The following is a 13,172-nucleotide window of genomic DNA, read 5'->3' as shown; positions in this document are numbered from 1 at the left end:
GTTGAGCAAAGGAGACGACGATGACAACCGTTATCACTGCAGTCTGCAAGTTTATTGATAATCATTTCGAAGAAGCGCCAGTCATCTTAGACGCCAAGGCACCGTTCTCTACAGGTGTCCCCTTTTCCCACACTGTGCCATGATATGTAGCCAAGGACTCGAAGGACGAAGGGTTTAGTTATATGTGAGACGTCACCTGATGACAGTGTTGGCTGGATCGGTCCTTGACCCCTTGGAGATCAGATTACGAATTTGGTAATCAAGACGCTCACGAGGTGCATTGAAGGGACTGACGATCGCACCACCCCGTTGGTGAAAGAAATGCGTCCGAATTGCAATACTCACTTTCATGCGATCTAAAACTCCGAAACTTAATTCAAATTTTCTACGATCTGACAACCCGTATGAGCGAAGAATAAGACTCTATGCCATGTCCATTACTATTATCCATCTAACTCAAGAGTTCAAGGACCTAGGGAAGGTAAAACCTTAGTCCACTCATCCAGAGACGCGCACGTTGGATGGACTCACACAGCGGGGATCGTAGTGACAGCGCCTACGGTTACAAGCTCATCAGATGGGATGAATGGAATGGTTGCGCGATCGACTCACCTCCAAGCACAGACACCGTGGGGAATGGAGTCGAAGAGCATGCAGCTTGGATGTCATCCGTCGAGAGACCTGCGGGGATGAACGGATCGGCCACAGTTCCGGTTGCAGTGGGGATGACATCGGAACAATCGGTGAGTGTGGACTGGTCGAAACCGAGCAGTGAGAGCTTCAGCATGACCTGCTCAAAGCGCGCCAGCATGTTCGCACGGTCCGCTGCAGAACACAACGTTATTACAGATTCAGATCACGATGCTGATGCTTAGGCCACGCACAGATCATCTTCTGCCACTCGCAAGAGGTACGATCATCCCTGTAAGTCGAGAGTTCAGCTCATTTCCGGCGCTGCTACGGCTAATGACAGTTCCACTCACCGAGCGATCAGGAAGTCAGACTGCAGGCGGAACTCTCCGGGGTAGGGCGAGAGTGCCTCGTCGGGGCTAATGCCGTTGCCGGGCGTGAGCGTACCGTTCAATAAGGTCTCAACGAAGAATTGAGCATCGAAATCCGAGGGGGTTGAGTCGAACGGAGTGCCAGGAATCGACTACAGCACAAAGGGGGGGCATCAGGACACCCATCCTCTCACATATTGTGCCGTAACTACTTACGTCGTCCACACTATCCTGGGCGCCGACCGTGTGAGAGATGAGGAGCCAAACGAGCTCAACGGCGTTGAAGCCAGCATCACCCACCCGGTTCAGAATGGTGGTGACATCGTCAGACGGGAGAGGAACGAGACCGTGGGGAGCAGCCTGCGAGTCGTTGGAACGGCCAGCAAAGAATGAGATCTGGGGCCCTCCGTTGCAGTTAGAGACACCGACAGCGCCGGCGAATTGGATGCTAAGAGAACAACATCAGTTTATCGGCGTTGATCTGAATACGTTCAGGAGAGCGTACAAGTCGCCGAAGGAGACATTGTGTTTGAGGGCAAACGGGCGCTGAAATTCGATGATGTCGTCGAGACCGTTGTTTGCAGGATCAGCTAACTCATCGGAAGTATGCGCCATGATGGAGCCGTCTGCAAACACATCTAGCATGACAACCGAAGGCAAGCCAAGATGTAGTGCTTACCAGCACCTCCGCCACTACAAAACCATCAGTACTCAGCACAGGAAGAGATTGATACTGAAGCTCACCCAAACTGACCCGCAGCCGTAAGAGCAGGGGAGAATGCAATCGCGTCATGGAAGGTCAGCTGTCGATCGTTGCTCAGTTAGTGCCTTGTTCCCCGGAGGACATAGTGTTTTTACCCTTAGGGCTTCGTGGGCATCCTCGCCACACTGTCCGCCGTGGAACCTGTTCAGGAGCGTGAATTCAAGGCGATGCAACGAGTATTGAGCGACTCACAGATTCTCCTGGATGTCATCTAGGACATCGAACCAGACGCAGCACTGCTCCTACTGTTAGTGTTGCGCTCAGTCATAGCAACGATGGAGCCACATACCGCGGCGTTAGCGGTGGTCCGGCCACCGCTGCACGTCGCACGCTTGCTCACCGACGGGACGGCGGCAGCGACAGACGCAACGAGGACAGCGAGCGAGATGACAACTCTAGACAGCATAGCAAGATCGCTCAAGGTATACGAGAGTGTTTGTGCTGCTGTCCTCAGGAACAATGGGTGCCTGCCGATGCAGATTCCTATGTTCCCTGCACCGACTTTATACTGAGGTCTTCAGTCAGAAGTAGCGGTACGCGCTATGCGAGCGGGACCCGGCTCAACGTCGCATCCGTACCGTCGGTGAACGGAGCGCTTGCCATCCTCTAGTCGGACGAGGAGATGCGCGGATCGGGCCACGAAGGAAAGGACTCAACACGTTTCGTCACGTCAAATGGTAAAACGCTGATTGACATATGTGTTGTCGCATCTTCGGGACTTATGTAGTGCTGCGGCCATCGTATGGCCGCGCGAACTATGGAGGCGTGACGGAGCCGACATATCGGCTGTAAAGGAGCTCGCGGTACGGCATTTAGCGGGTATTGCGACTCAATATGCGAGCAGAGAACAAGCCTGAGTCAGAAACGAACTTCATCTAGTGTAAGTTGAATGTTCAGGTCTAGACCAGCATATTCGCCCGCGCGAATCCACGAAGATCAAAACGGGATGGTTGACGCGACCAGAGCAGCCATCTGGAAGGCGAAGAGATGAGAACAGGATTGTTGCGCAGTAGGCGTACGTACATTCAAACGGCGTAGCCATGGCGCGAATGGATGTAACCATCGGCACGTTACGCCGCAAGCCAACCCGCGGGGAGGAGGGTTCCATGATGTTCTACAAATGACCATTGCTTATGAACATAGGCCGAGAAGCTTCCTGATTTATCTTGAGGCGATTTTCAAGTTTTAGAGGCGAGTTGGCAGTCAAATGAGCCGCAATGCTGGCGACATGCGATCGTCGGATGGCGTGGTGAAGAAGTTCGAGGGCAAGCGGGCACAAATGGGATTCGCGTTTGGCCGGTGCAAACGCGTGTCGTACATAGTACATACAATACACCTTATATACACAGTAGAATAGGGGTAGATAAGGGCGCGGGTATCCGTCGGGGGGCGGGACCTGTGGCGCTCGTTCCGCGAGCTCGCCATCTTGACGCCAGGATTCCAACACGTGGCTCCGTCAAAATCCGAGTATCATCAAAGCATTCAACCTGAGAGGCGAACGAAGGGAAACACGAAGCGAAGGAAGTAGCGAAGACACAGAATAGACGTACGCGACGAGGCGGTATTTAAACGCCGCTAACCTTGTCCTTAGCGCCTATCGGTTGAAGCGTACGCGTCGGGCCGTACACCGTAGCCATCTCTCGATCCCAGTGTTCCACACCCTGCCATCTCAACCCTTTCCTTGATGTACCTGCTGGACGGTGTCCGAGAAGAGTGCAGCGCTATAGAGAGGTCGAATAAACGTGCATAGGATCCATGTGAGTAGTGTGCTCGACTTGTCCGATGAATGCAGAGTGTATGACTGGAACGGTGCGAACTGCGTCTGCGTTTCAGACGTAGGACGTTCCGACGTTCGCTCACCCTGTCCCATCTCTTACAATCTATTTGACATTCGGGTGCGACGCAGCGACGGCATGTCCAGATTATATTCCCTCGCGTAGACGAGGCCGACGGTACTCCCCTACGCGCCCCGCCTGCCATCCGAAGCTTCGTGTCAATCTAGCGATTAATCTCGAAGGCAGGTGACCAGTGCAATATCCTCCAGCAAGTTTCTTAGGCAATGCCCGTCTGCGCGGAAATGCATGTTCAGCTCAGCCTCTTTACTACCGCTATGGCCCTGACAGTTCAACGTCACGTATGTACTAATTCACCCTCCCGTAAATAGATGACCGACTCGGAGGCGGCTAAGATGAATCTGGTCGACCTTGCCTCCAACATCGCCTTGACAGGCACGGAAGGCCCAGCGGACTGGTACATGGACTCAACCGCGCTCCTCGCGGACGCCGACCACTGTCTACTCCAGGAGTCTCCATGAAGCTCACAAGAAACGTAGACCGGGGCACACAAGGCCTCATCGGCGACTTCATCACGCTCTTCAGCTGGCGCCTCTGCAGCGACCCTCCTTCGGAGAAGTATCCCTACGGGTACGGCAAGTCTGATATCATCGGCAAGGTCGCTTCCCCCCGGCGCGCTCGCCATCGAGTTCCACTCGTGGACTTTTCTTGAGGAAGTGCTGACTACCGCGACGGCTGCCATACGTCCCATGCTCCCACACGACATCCTCACGAGTATGCGACGTTGCGCAGGCCGTGCCCTCAATCGTCGGGGAGCACGTACACGTCCACTCACATGACCGTGAGGGACGTGGAGACGGGTTGCTGGACCCGAACGCGGCGTGGTTGTATCGTTGCGCAATACGGGTCGCGGACGAGGAGCGGAGCCCCATTCTGCTCGTGAATGCGGTGCACGAGAGCGACGTGTTCGGGAGCGCCGTCGCACTCGTAGCAATCCTAGGACACTAAGCCTGAGGTTCCCGCACTTGCGTCTGAGTCCTGTAGGTGAGCTCTCCCCCGTCTCCCTGGATATCTCATGACCGCTTATGGATCCCAGAGACCTTCGTGCGTTGCGCATGGGGGCAAGTACATTCGTCGACCTCATCGCAAACCCCGACAGCCAAGCAGCGCATCCGCGAGACGCTTATGAAGGCGCGAAGGGACGTGATCGCGGTGAGGGTGCGGCCCCGAGCGGTCAGCTCGGAGGAGGCTTCAATTAGCTTAGCCGTACTGTGGTGCATTTTGGAACCTTCACTCAACGGATTGTGTTGTGCACTTGACGGAAGCTTCGTGGCAAATGTCAATTGCTGGGCAGACAGTGAGCTCACTTGGGACAGCTGTCAAACATTATGGCAATACTAACCTCGTTGCGACACAATGTTGAGCGGCCGACGATTTTTCATGCCGGGAAAGAGCTTGCTCATCTCGTGGAACCAGAGTTTGGTTCGGCGCGGAGGAATGGGCAGTCCGCTCCCGATGACAATACCAGAACGAGGAAACGTGAGAAGAACCCGATCCAGCTCTGAGCATAGACGAATATCCTCCGAGTCACCGCCTAAGCGTTGCACGATGTTGCTGGGAAGGAAGTGAAGAGTGATAGTAACATCTGACAAGCCGTTCGGATAGATGTCTTTCAGTATCTCGATAAGTATCTCGTCGCTGAGAGACTTGGTCTTGGCCACTGGCTTCGTCTTGCAGCTTCGCTGCGATTGCGCAGGGAGTTGTGTCGACTTGGGCATGTCACGCTCACACTCGGGGCTGAGAAATCAGAAGCACGGATACTCACGCTGTTCACGCTGTTCGAGATGGCACTGGGGCGCGGGGTGGCCGTCGCGAAAGGGGAATTGTTGACTTGCGTTACGGCAGGCAAAGTCTTGCTAGGGGGCATCTTCGGCGCTGCGGGTTCGTGCGCATCTTGAGTAGCCTTATCGAAATCGATGTATCCCAGTTCAGGCGTGTTGGGAAAGACGCGGCTCATGTTCCCAAAGCAGTCCATGGCCGACAAGGCGAAGAACGCTACGGGCATGAACTGAATGCGCCGCAAAGCAGCTGTAGGCTTGCCCGATCTGTACGATATCGTGTACCTGTAGACTCGCGTGGAACTCGGGTGAATCATCATTTCCTTTCGCATTCCATACTACATGGTCAGACGCTATGCACGGTGGATCAAGAGTGCAGCAGTATCATGAGTGTCCACGGTGATCGAGAATTCGTTTGCGAAGGTTCCTAGGTCTTTGCCCGTCCACATGTCTTGGACCCTGAACCGACCAAAGCCGAGGCCCGGAACGTTTGCGAAGTCAAACGTCTTCGTGGCCGTTGTGTTAGTGTTGATGATAAAGACGTGCATTCCCTTCGAGGACCTCCCAGCGTAGAACTCGGGAGGCGAAGTGCTGGGAGCAGATGCTGTCGCGTTGAATGGTGTGGCCGGGGTTCCAACAATGGGGTCCTGGTGGAACGCGAGCAGTTCAGCGTTCTTGATTATGTCCAGCTGAGTCGAGTTGAGATTGTTGAGCTACAGGGTGGCATTGAGCGTGAGGTGTATAAGGATATGCGTAGTGAATGTGGCTTACATCGGTCCCGAGGAGGATGGGGCTCTTCATGAACGCCCATGCGGCGAAGTGGGTTCGCTGCTCCTGTAAGGTCAAGTCGCCGTTGCCGATCTCTATCATATCCCTGCAACCAAATTCGTTCTGTCGTATTCTCTTATACAGCGGCAGCCACTCACATATCGTTGTGGGAAAAGAAGTCGACTGAATCGAGATGCTGTGCGTTTGCCGCCAAGATGCTCGCTCGAGATGGAGCTCCAAGACGCGCTGATGTCGTTGGTCATGCGCCACGAGTGGCCCTGTGCAGCTATGTCACTCCCTGAACATTGTGGTCAAGAAAACCTGAGGGAAGCTCACCACGCGAGCGCCCCACTCCCACACGTTAGCGGTGCCCCAGATGCAGAGGCTGAAGTGGATGGGCTTCCCGGTCTGGTTCAGCGCCGCCCTGAGTCAAAAGCTGTGTTATGCATGCACCGCGAAGCAACCAACATAGACCTACGTCATTTGGCGGTAGCGAATAGCAGAGTTCGAGTTGCTGGCGCAAGTTCAGGCAAGGCAGTAGCCTGGGAGGGAGAGAGGTACGTACTACCAGTCGTCATCAGGCGGGGTCTGCGGACAGATGCGTTAGGGTCAATCTCACGACAAATATGCTTAAGGGACATACGGCGGCATCCGTCCAGTTGCTAGGAATGTTACAATTGTCTGGAGAAGAGAGGTCAGCGCCATGACGTTGGCAAGGAGTGGTTATCGACATACCATATTTGAGGTCTTCGAAAGAAGGAAGGAAGTCAGGTCATCGGACTAGAACTGCAAAGTATCGGAGGAGCGACTTACAGTCGACGCCCCACTCGATGAACGTCTCCGCGTCCAACGTTTCGTTTCCGAGAGAGGCGGGGAGCCCATCGCAGGTCTTCGCGCCAGCATCGCTATGGGCGCAAACGCCATGCTCAGCAGGGTGCTTTGTGCATAGTACGATCCAGCAAAATCCGACCTATATATCCCGAGCTTCAGGCCGAGGGCGTGCACCTGGTCAGCGATGCCGTTGATGCCACTCGGGAACTTGCTCGGTTCGGGCACGATCCGGCCCGTGGACGCGTCTCTGGTCTCACTCTGCCAGCAGTCCTACTCGGCAGAGAACGGTTTCAGCGAGCAAAGAGGATGGGAGGGGAGCTTGAGAGGGGACAACTGACGTCGATGTTTATGTACTCGTAGCCTGCATCAGCCAGGCCAAGGAAGATGAACTGGTTGGCAGCGTCAAGGAAAATGGTTTCGTTGATATCTGCTCAGAGGTGAGTCCGAGATCATTTTGAAAGGCACATAATGACGCTGAGAGGCAAACGTACTGCATGCGTGCCCGTTCCAGGAGTTCCAGCTAGACGGAGTCAGCAGGAATCAGCTTGTGACACGTTCGGGGACAAGGCTCATGCAGGATCTCACCCGAGAGCTGGCAACCTGCCTACTTGATGGGAGGGACCGACGGTAGGAGCAGTCGCGGCGATGCCTGTGAGGGTGCTGGTCGCAGCGGTCGACGTCGCGGAGGGAGCTGACGCATGTGCGGCTGCAGAGACGACGAGCGCCCCCAAGACGTAGGAGAAGAGACGGTGCAGAGACATCGCCATCGCGTTCGCTTTGCGATTACTAGCCTTCGAGCATCGCCAGTGGGGCTTTTATGTTGCTAGGATGATTCGCGAAGCAGTTCTTGTGACACGCTCACCATTCCTTCTAAAGCAACACGTGAGATGAAGTTTCCGCCCTTACATCACGGAACGCATGGACAGAAGTCTCAGCGCGATTTTGGGGTCATGAGTACGGGCATTCGAGGAAGTCTAGGGCGAGCGGGAAGCCTGCAGATCGTCTAGGTCGTCGAATATTGAGCCCGTCAATGCGTGGACGGAAGTCTCGGCCAGCGGGAAGCCTGCAAATTGTCTACGTCGTCGAATATAGGGCCCGTCGATGCATGGACGAAATCTCAACGCGATTCGGGGGTCATGATGGCGGGCATTCGAGGAAGTCTCGGCTAGCGGGAAGCCTGAAGATCGTCTAGGTCGTCAAAGAAAGGGCTCGTCAATACATCGATTCACTAACCTCAATTCGTGAGCAGGTCAGCGTTCGCTGTAGAGAGCAGTCCTACTAGTGTAGAACACGCAAGCGCCACAGCTTTGGAATGTAGTAGTGGGCCCGTTCAGGTCATGCCGTGTGCTGACCTCGATTTCGATGACATCACCTAGCTCCCCTGTCTTTGAGAACGGTTCCATGAATCATATTGAGAACTTGAGTAGCGCAGCTGGTTCCTCCGAGTAACATGACCATGGACACAGGCACATTACGGCACGCCGACAAGGCGCGTTCTCGTATGCAGTATGTGGAGCCCGCTATCCCCTCCGTCGTTCCCTCTGTTCTGATGTGAGTCAGGTGGCAGCCCGGTCGTCGGTGCTCGGGGCCATTTCCTAAAACGTTATCGCCCTTACATCGCATCGGACTGTCCATTTGGGTAGAGTGCGCGCCGGACGTAAAGCGGAACTTCTGCGCGCGATGAGTTGAACGCGTGGCACGTGACCGCGTTCGCAGCCATTCGCGGAAGCCTGGGAAGACAATCGGACAACGTGTGCAGCGGGTCTGTTGCCGCGCTGCATGCGCGTACTCCTTGTCCACCTACGACGACCATCCCAAATAAATCGCGCCTTTTGCGCCCACTTATCTGCTCTGCTGTGGCAGAGTGTCTCCCCCCGCCAAGCACCCAAGATAGGGAACGCAAGAGCCCAAGAACGCGCAAGGCCGGAAGGGAAGAGAACAAGTCATAAATACAGATCCTCGTGGAACGTACAGAATACACAGACATTCACCAATACTGATTTCGTTGGATGCAGCTCAGCGGCAGATCACGGTCTGAACTGGACGCTGTCTATCGGGACCGGGATGAATGCAGGCGACGGCCGCATCGCAGACCCAGAAGTCCTGTAAAAGCTGGTGCAAGCACAGTGCTTTCCTAGCGTGTACTAGTATACGCACGTCGGGTTGTTCGCCGTCTATGACGATCGTGAGAGTCTCAAGGACTTGAATGCCATGCGGGAGGAAGAGCGAGGGCAAGTCTAGCAACTTGAAGCCCTTTATGGCAAAACTGAGGTGTGTCATGGGGATGGCGGAGTGGGACAGAGACGCGAACACGCGCCGCAATGTGGTGAACATGTGCGCTGGGTCGTCGGGTGCATGTCTCATGGCATGTCGACTGGCGTCCATGCCGTACTCTGCGTCCCTGCCGTACCCTGCATCATCGAGCACGACTGTGTGGATGGGACGTCACACGATATCGCGGTATTTTGGCAAGAAGGCTGGCAGGTCTTGGTGTTTGCAGTGCAGCTCTTCCAGAACGGGGAACGCGGAGGGAGGCAGTGTGACATGCGAGTGGGGTGCCTCGGACGAGAGGTTGAGCTCGAGCTTGCGAACGCCCGGACTCACGGGGAGGCGGGAGAGGTTAGTTTCAGAGGGAAGACAAAGAGTCTGCTGAACGGGCCAGGAGTGTGCTGACGAGAAGAACGGGGTTGAATCGAAGGAGTCGGATGATCGGTGGCTGAGTTTGAGCGTCTCAAGGCGCATGGCAGTGCTGCCTAGTAGGTGGGTGATGAACGCCGTCATGTTGGGGGAAACGAGGGTTGGTAAGACCAAGTGGACAGTGCGAAGTCGGTATAGCAGCGGACAAAGGTTGGCAAATGGAAGGGATCTGGTGTCATGACCGATCCATAGAGCGGTCGGCATATACAGCTCGATGCTCTCCAGTGTCTGCGATGCCGTCGAGAGAAGCGCAGGTAGGGTATCGGGTTCGATGATAGAAGTCCGCAAGGCACTGAAACGCACCAGATTGGGCATCCGATACAAGCAGTCGAGTTCGAGTTTGAGGGAGTGGACAAGTTTGGCGAGGTCCCGCCCAAAGGCGCACTGTTTCGGCGTGAGTCTCAGCGTCCTGAGACAGTTCTCAACCTGAGCCCCGCTGCGACATCGATTTCGAATTCGGTCGGGTAGCATGATCGTGTGATATAAGCGGGGAGTAAGAGGCCCATTGAGAAGGGTGCTCGTCAGAAGGATGGAGCAATAGTCTTCGTGTCGAATCTCCTCCCCAATGTGCAGGATGAGCTCGATAGGGAAGCGTAGAATCTGCATAGGTGCCGCGTGAAGTATCCTCTTGATGGTGTTGAAGAAAGCCAAGCATAATGTCTATGCCCGCGATTAGGAGTATCTGCACGTGGCCGCAGCTAGCCCTGGTTAGTTATGACTCGTGTCAATTGCGAGAATGCTGCTATGGCGCGATGGGGTTTGTCACCTTGTGAGTTGACGACTCTACATAAGGGACAACCCAACCTACCATAGCGCCATCCACCCCATGCATGCTCGGAGACGAGAGGGAAGACGATGTCGGCAGAGTAGCGCTGGCGCTGAGCACAACGTGGGCGTACATAGCACTACGTCATTGGCAGAGTGTTCACCGTCCGAGTCCTCCAAGTACTGGCCGCTTGGCCGTCTCATGACTTCAATAGCCTCTGTCCGCTCCCAGATACCCGCCGACAACGGTGCTCAATCAGTCTTCGCCCACGACGGCGTTTTCGTCCCCACGACCTCGCTCAGGTACAAACCACGACTGCGCCCTGACGTGGAAGGCACTCACTGCCCAACGCCACGACACAACCAGAGATGCTCAGGCGCAGCGCCGCATATCGAGCCCACTCTTCTCTGCCTTGTCTCTCTGACTCCTTCAACCGAACATTGCGTGTCCCTGCCCTCGTACACATACCGCAGACACTGACCACACCCAGCGGTGCTTGCTGGCGGCGCCGCTCCCGAAATACAACCGACGCGACCCGTGCGATCGCGACATCCGCCTTCTCTCGGTCTCGCAGCCCACCTTCTAGTCCTGCTTCCCTTGCCTCTCTCTTCCTCCTGCCAGCAACTCATATGTCGACACTCACCACGCGCCGTGCGCACTCTACGCAGTCTAAGGGCAAGGGGCCCGAACGCGGCACGGAGTCGCACGACCATGAACACGAGCACAGTCACGACGCCCACTCGCATACGCACTCTCATACGCACACGCACTCCCACGGTTTCTTCAGGTCTCTTGTGCACAGGCATGACCATAGCGACGATGGACACGCGAAGGATCCGGAGCAGATTGTGCAGGCATTGAAGGGAGAAGGTACGTCGTCGCATCAAGCAGCCATCCAATCCCCCATCCATGTCTTTGGCCTCGTTCAGTGTTCCCCCCGCCTTGGTTCTCATCATGTCATGCTAACCTTGCGCTGACTGGCCCTCCGGTAAATAGGCGATCGAGGTAGCAAGATCACATTGGTCGGCCTCGCCTCCAATGTAGTCCTTACAGGCGCGAAAGGCGCAGCCGGCTGGTACATGAACTCGGCCGCGCTCCTCGCGGACGCGGGTCACTGTCTGGGCGGTGCGTCCTCTTTCCTACCCGCTTCCCTCAAGCTCAAAGCGAACGTAGTCCGCCCCACGTAAGACCTCATCGGAGATTTCATCACGCTGTTCAGCTGGCGTCTCTCCCGCCAGCCGCCCTCGGAGAAGTATCCTTATGGGTACGGCAAGTTCGAAGTCCTTGGTACAACCGTTGTCTCCATCCTGCTCACTGGGGGCGCGCTCGGCATCGGGCTCCACTCGTGGACCTTGCTTATGGACGTCCTGTCGACCGCGACTGTAACTATGGGCCCGGGGCCCTTGCACGATGTCCTGGCGCGAATACTTGACGTTGCGCAGGCTGTGCCCTCGATCGCGGCGGAGCATGCGCACGTCCACTCACATGGTCATGAAGGACATGGAGATGGGCTGCTGGACCCGAACGCGGCGTGGTTCGCGGGGGTGAGCGTGGTGGCGAAGGAGTGGCTGTATCGCATCACAAAGCGGGTTGCAGACGAGGAGCGGAGCCCGGTCCTGCTCGCGAACGCGGTGCACCATCGGAGCGACGCGTTTGGGAGCGCGGTCGCATTCGTCGCGATCCTAGGCAACTGGTGGTTCCCTCACTTGCCTTTAGATCCGATAGGAGGTGAGTCATGGTAGGCTGGCTGTACACGCGAGATCTGACGGGGCGTTGCGACAGGCCTCATCGTGTCGGTGCTCATCTTCCAACAGGGTTGGGGGCTGCTCAAGACTGCGTTCCGCCAACTTACCGATGCAGGGGTCTCGCCCACGACGAAAGCAGTTCTGTTCGACGCCCTCCGCCCTCTCCTTCCCTCTTCCTCCCCTCCTGATGCTATGCTCTCGGACGGGCAGTCACGACCTACCACGCAGACGCTTTTAGGCATCAGCGACCTCCGGGCGATGCGCACTGGGGCGAACATGTTCGTCGACCTCACAGCGCACGTGCCCGCGCAGCTGAGCGTGAATGAAGCGACGGCCATCGAACAGCGCATCCGCGACGCGCTTGTGAAGGCGCGAAGGGACGTGAAGGAGGTGAGGGTGCGGTTCCGGGCGGTCGGTTCGGAGGAGGCTTGAGCTTGACCCCGAGAGAGAGAGACTGTACTATGGTGTATTTCCACCGTAATTTTAGGAATCTGTCTGTGTTTTTGTCTTCATTATCTATGGGAGGATACATATTGGAAGGCGTTGTGAATGTTTGCCAAGGCGGGTACTTAAGTGAACCTTTCGAGCGCTTCGATGGCGGAGTGTGGTAGGTGGAATGCGGCCCGGGTGCTCCGCAGCAGTCAGCCCACTTCGTGTGTGCCCTCATCACCCATGGCCCTCACCCATGTACACCACCCTCATACACGACAGGCATTGGCCAATGTTCCGGACCCGAACTGGGACAGAGAAATGGCCTGGGAATGGATGCCTGTCACAAGTAATGTCCCAAAGCCTAGCTCTGGACCTGAGCCAGCGGGCGCTAAAACCCCTGAAAAGGAATACCAGTGCTGACAAAGCGCATGACATAAGCGTTTATGCTCCTTATTTGAGGGTCTGGAGTGGCAATATCCTATATATGGTATCAGAGCGCCGGCTGGCTCAGGTCCGGAGCTAGGCTTTGGGACATTAC

General features: G+C 55.9%; 6 protein-coding genes across 6 annotated transcripts; 3 read left to right on the top strand and 3 right to left on the bottom strand.

The window, feature by feature from the left end:
- Positions 1-456: 456 nt before the first annotated feature.
- On the bottom strand, positions 457-2,170 carry VP1 (manganese peroxidase; the record flags this gene model as incomplete). The annotated part of the gene is made up of 12 exons (XM_007369457.1): positions 457-472; positions 532-556; positions 613-825; positions 885-922; positions 984-1,153; positions 1,218-1,449; positions 1,507-1,627; positions 1,681-1,694; positions 1,746-1,804; positions 1,860-1,905; positions 1,957-2,000; positions 2,054-2,170. The coding sequence occupies 12 exons, from the start codon at positions 2,168-2,170 to the stop codon at positions 457-459; spliced, it is 1,095 nt and encodes a 364-aa protein (XP_007369519.1).
- A 1,427-nt stretch (positions 2,171-3,597) lies between these two features.
- On the top strand, positions 3,598-4,565 carry DICSQDRAFT_183002 (uncharacterized protein; the record flags this gene model as incomplete). The annotated part of the gene is made up of 4 exons (XM_007369456.1): positions 3,598-3,898; positions 3,929-4,055; positions 4,097-4,215; positions 4,350-4,565. The coding sequence occupies exons 1-4, from the start codon at positions 3,824-3,826 to the stop codon at positions 4,563-4,565; spliced, it is 537 nt and encodes a 178-aa protein (XP_007369518.1). The 5' UTR covers positions 3,598-3,823.
- A 1,183-nt stretch (positions 4,566-5,748) lies between these two features.
- DICSQDRAFT_149582 (glycoside hydrolase) lies at positions 5,749-7,761 on the bottom strand (the record flags this gene model as incomplete). Its single annotated transcript, XM_007369455.1, has 13 exons — positions 5,749-6,108; positions 6,167-6,269; positions 6,322-6,381; positions 6,407-6,441; positions 6,500-6,587; positions 6,642-6,677; positions 6,729-6,751; positions 6,807-6,844; positions 6,977-7,068; positions 7,134-7,264; positions 7,333-7,421; positions 7,486-7,514; positions 7,580-7,761. The coding sequence occupies 13 exons, from the start codon at positions 7,759-7,761 to the stop codon at positions 5,749-5,751; spliced, it is 1,266 nt and encodes a 421-aa protein (XP_007369517.1).
- A 1,245-nt stretch (positions 7,762-9,006) lies between these two features.
- DICSQDRAFT_140058 (uncharacterized protein) lies at positions 9,007-9,610 on the bottom strand (the record flags this gene model as incomplete). Its single annotated transcript, XM_007369454.1, has 1 exon — positions 9,007-9,610. A coding segment is annotated over exon 1 (264 nt), but the record flags the coding sequence as incomplete, so codon positions are not given.
- Positions 9,611-9,766: 156 nt separating this feature from the next.
- On the top strand, positions 9,767-10,397 carry DICSQDRAFT_140057 (uncharacterized protein). The gene has a single exon (XM_007369453.1). It carries the CDS (start codon positions 9,906-9,908, stop codon positions 10,119-10,121), a length of 216 nt encoding a protein of 71 aa, XP_007369515.1. The 5' UTR covers positions 9,767-9,905; the 3' UTR covers positions 10,122-10,397.
- A 689-nt stretch (positions 10,398-11,086) lies between these two features.
- On the top strand, positions 11,087-12,634 carry DICSQDRAFT_173634 (uncharacterized protein; the record flags this gene model as incomplete). Its single annotated transcript, XM_007369452.1, has 4 exons — positions 11,087-11,327; positions 11,454-11,582; positions 11,646-12,185; positions 12,240-12,634. The coding sequence occupies 4 exons, from the start codon at positions 11,087-11,089 to the stop codon at positions 12,632-12,634; spliced, it is 1,305 nt and encodes a 434-aa protein (XP_007369514.1).
- Between the last annotated feature and the right edge of the window lie 538 nt (positions 12,635-13,172).

Source organism: Dichomitus squalens (assembly GCF_000275845.1).
Source record: "Dichomitus squalens LYAD-421 SS1 unplaced genomic scaffold DICSQscaffold_49, whole genome shotgun sequence".
In the NCBI taxonomy this organism is placed as follows: domain Eukaryota; kingdom Fungi; phylum Basidiomycota; class Agaricomycetes; order Polyporales; family Polyporaceae; genus Dichomitus; species Dichomitus squalens.
This window is presented reverse-complemented; position numbering and strand designations above follow the sequence as displayed.

Coding starts and splice junctions, on each gene's coding strand:
- DICSQDRAFT_140057 (XM_007369453.1), top strand. CDS start 9,906: ATGCTCTCCAGTGTCTGCGATGCCGTCGAGAGAAGCGCAGGTAGGGTA.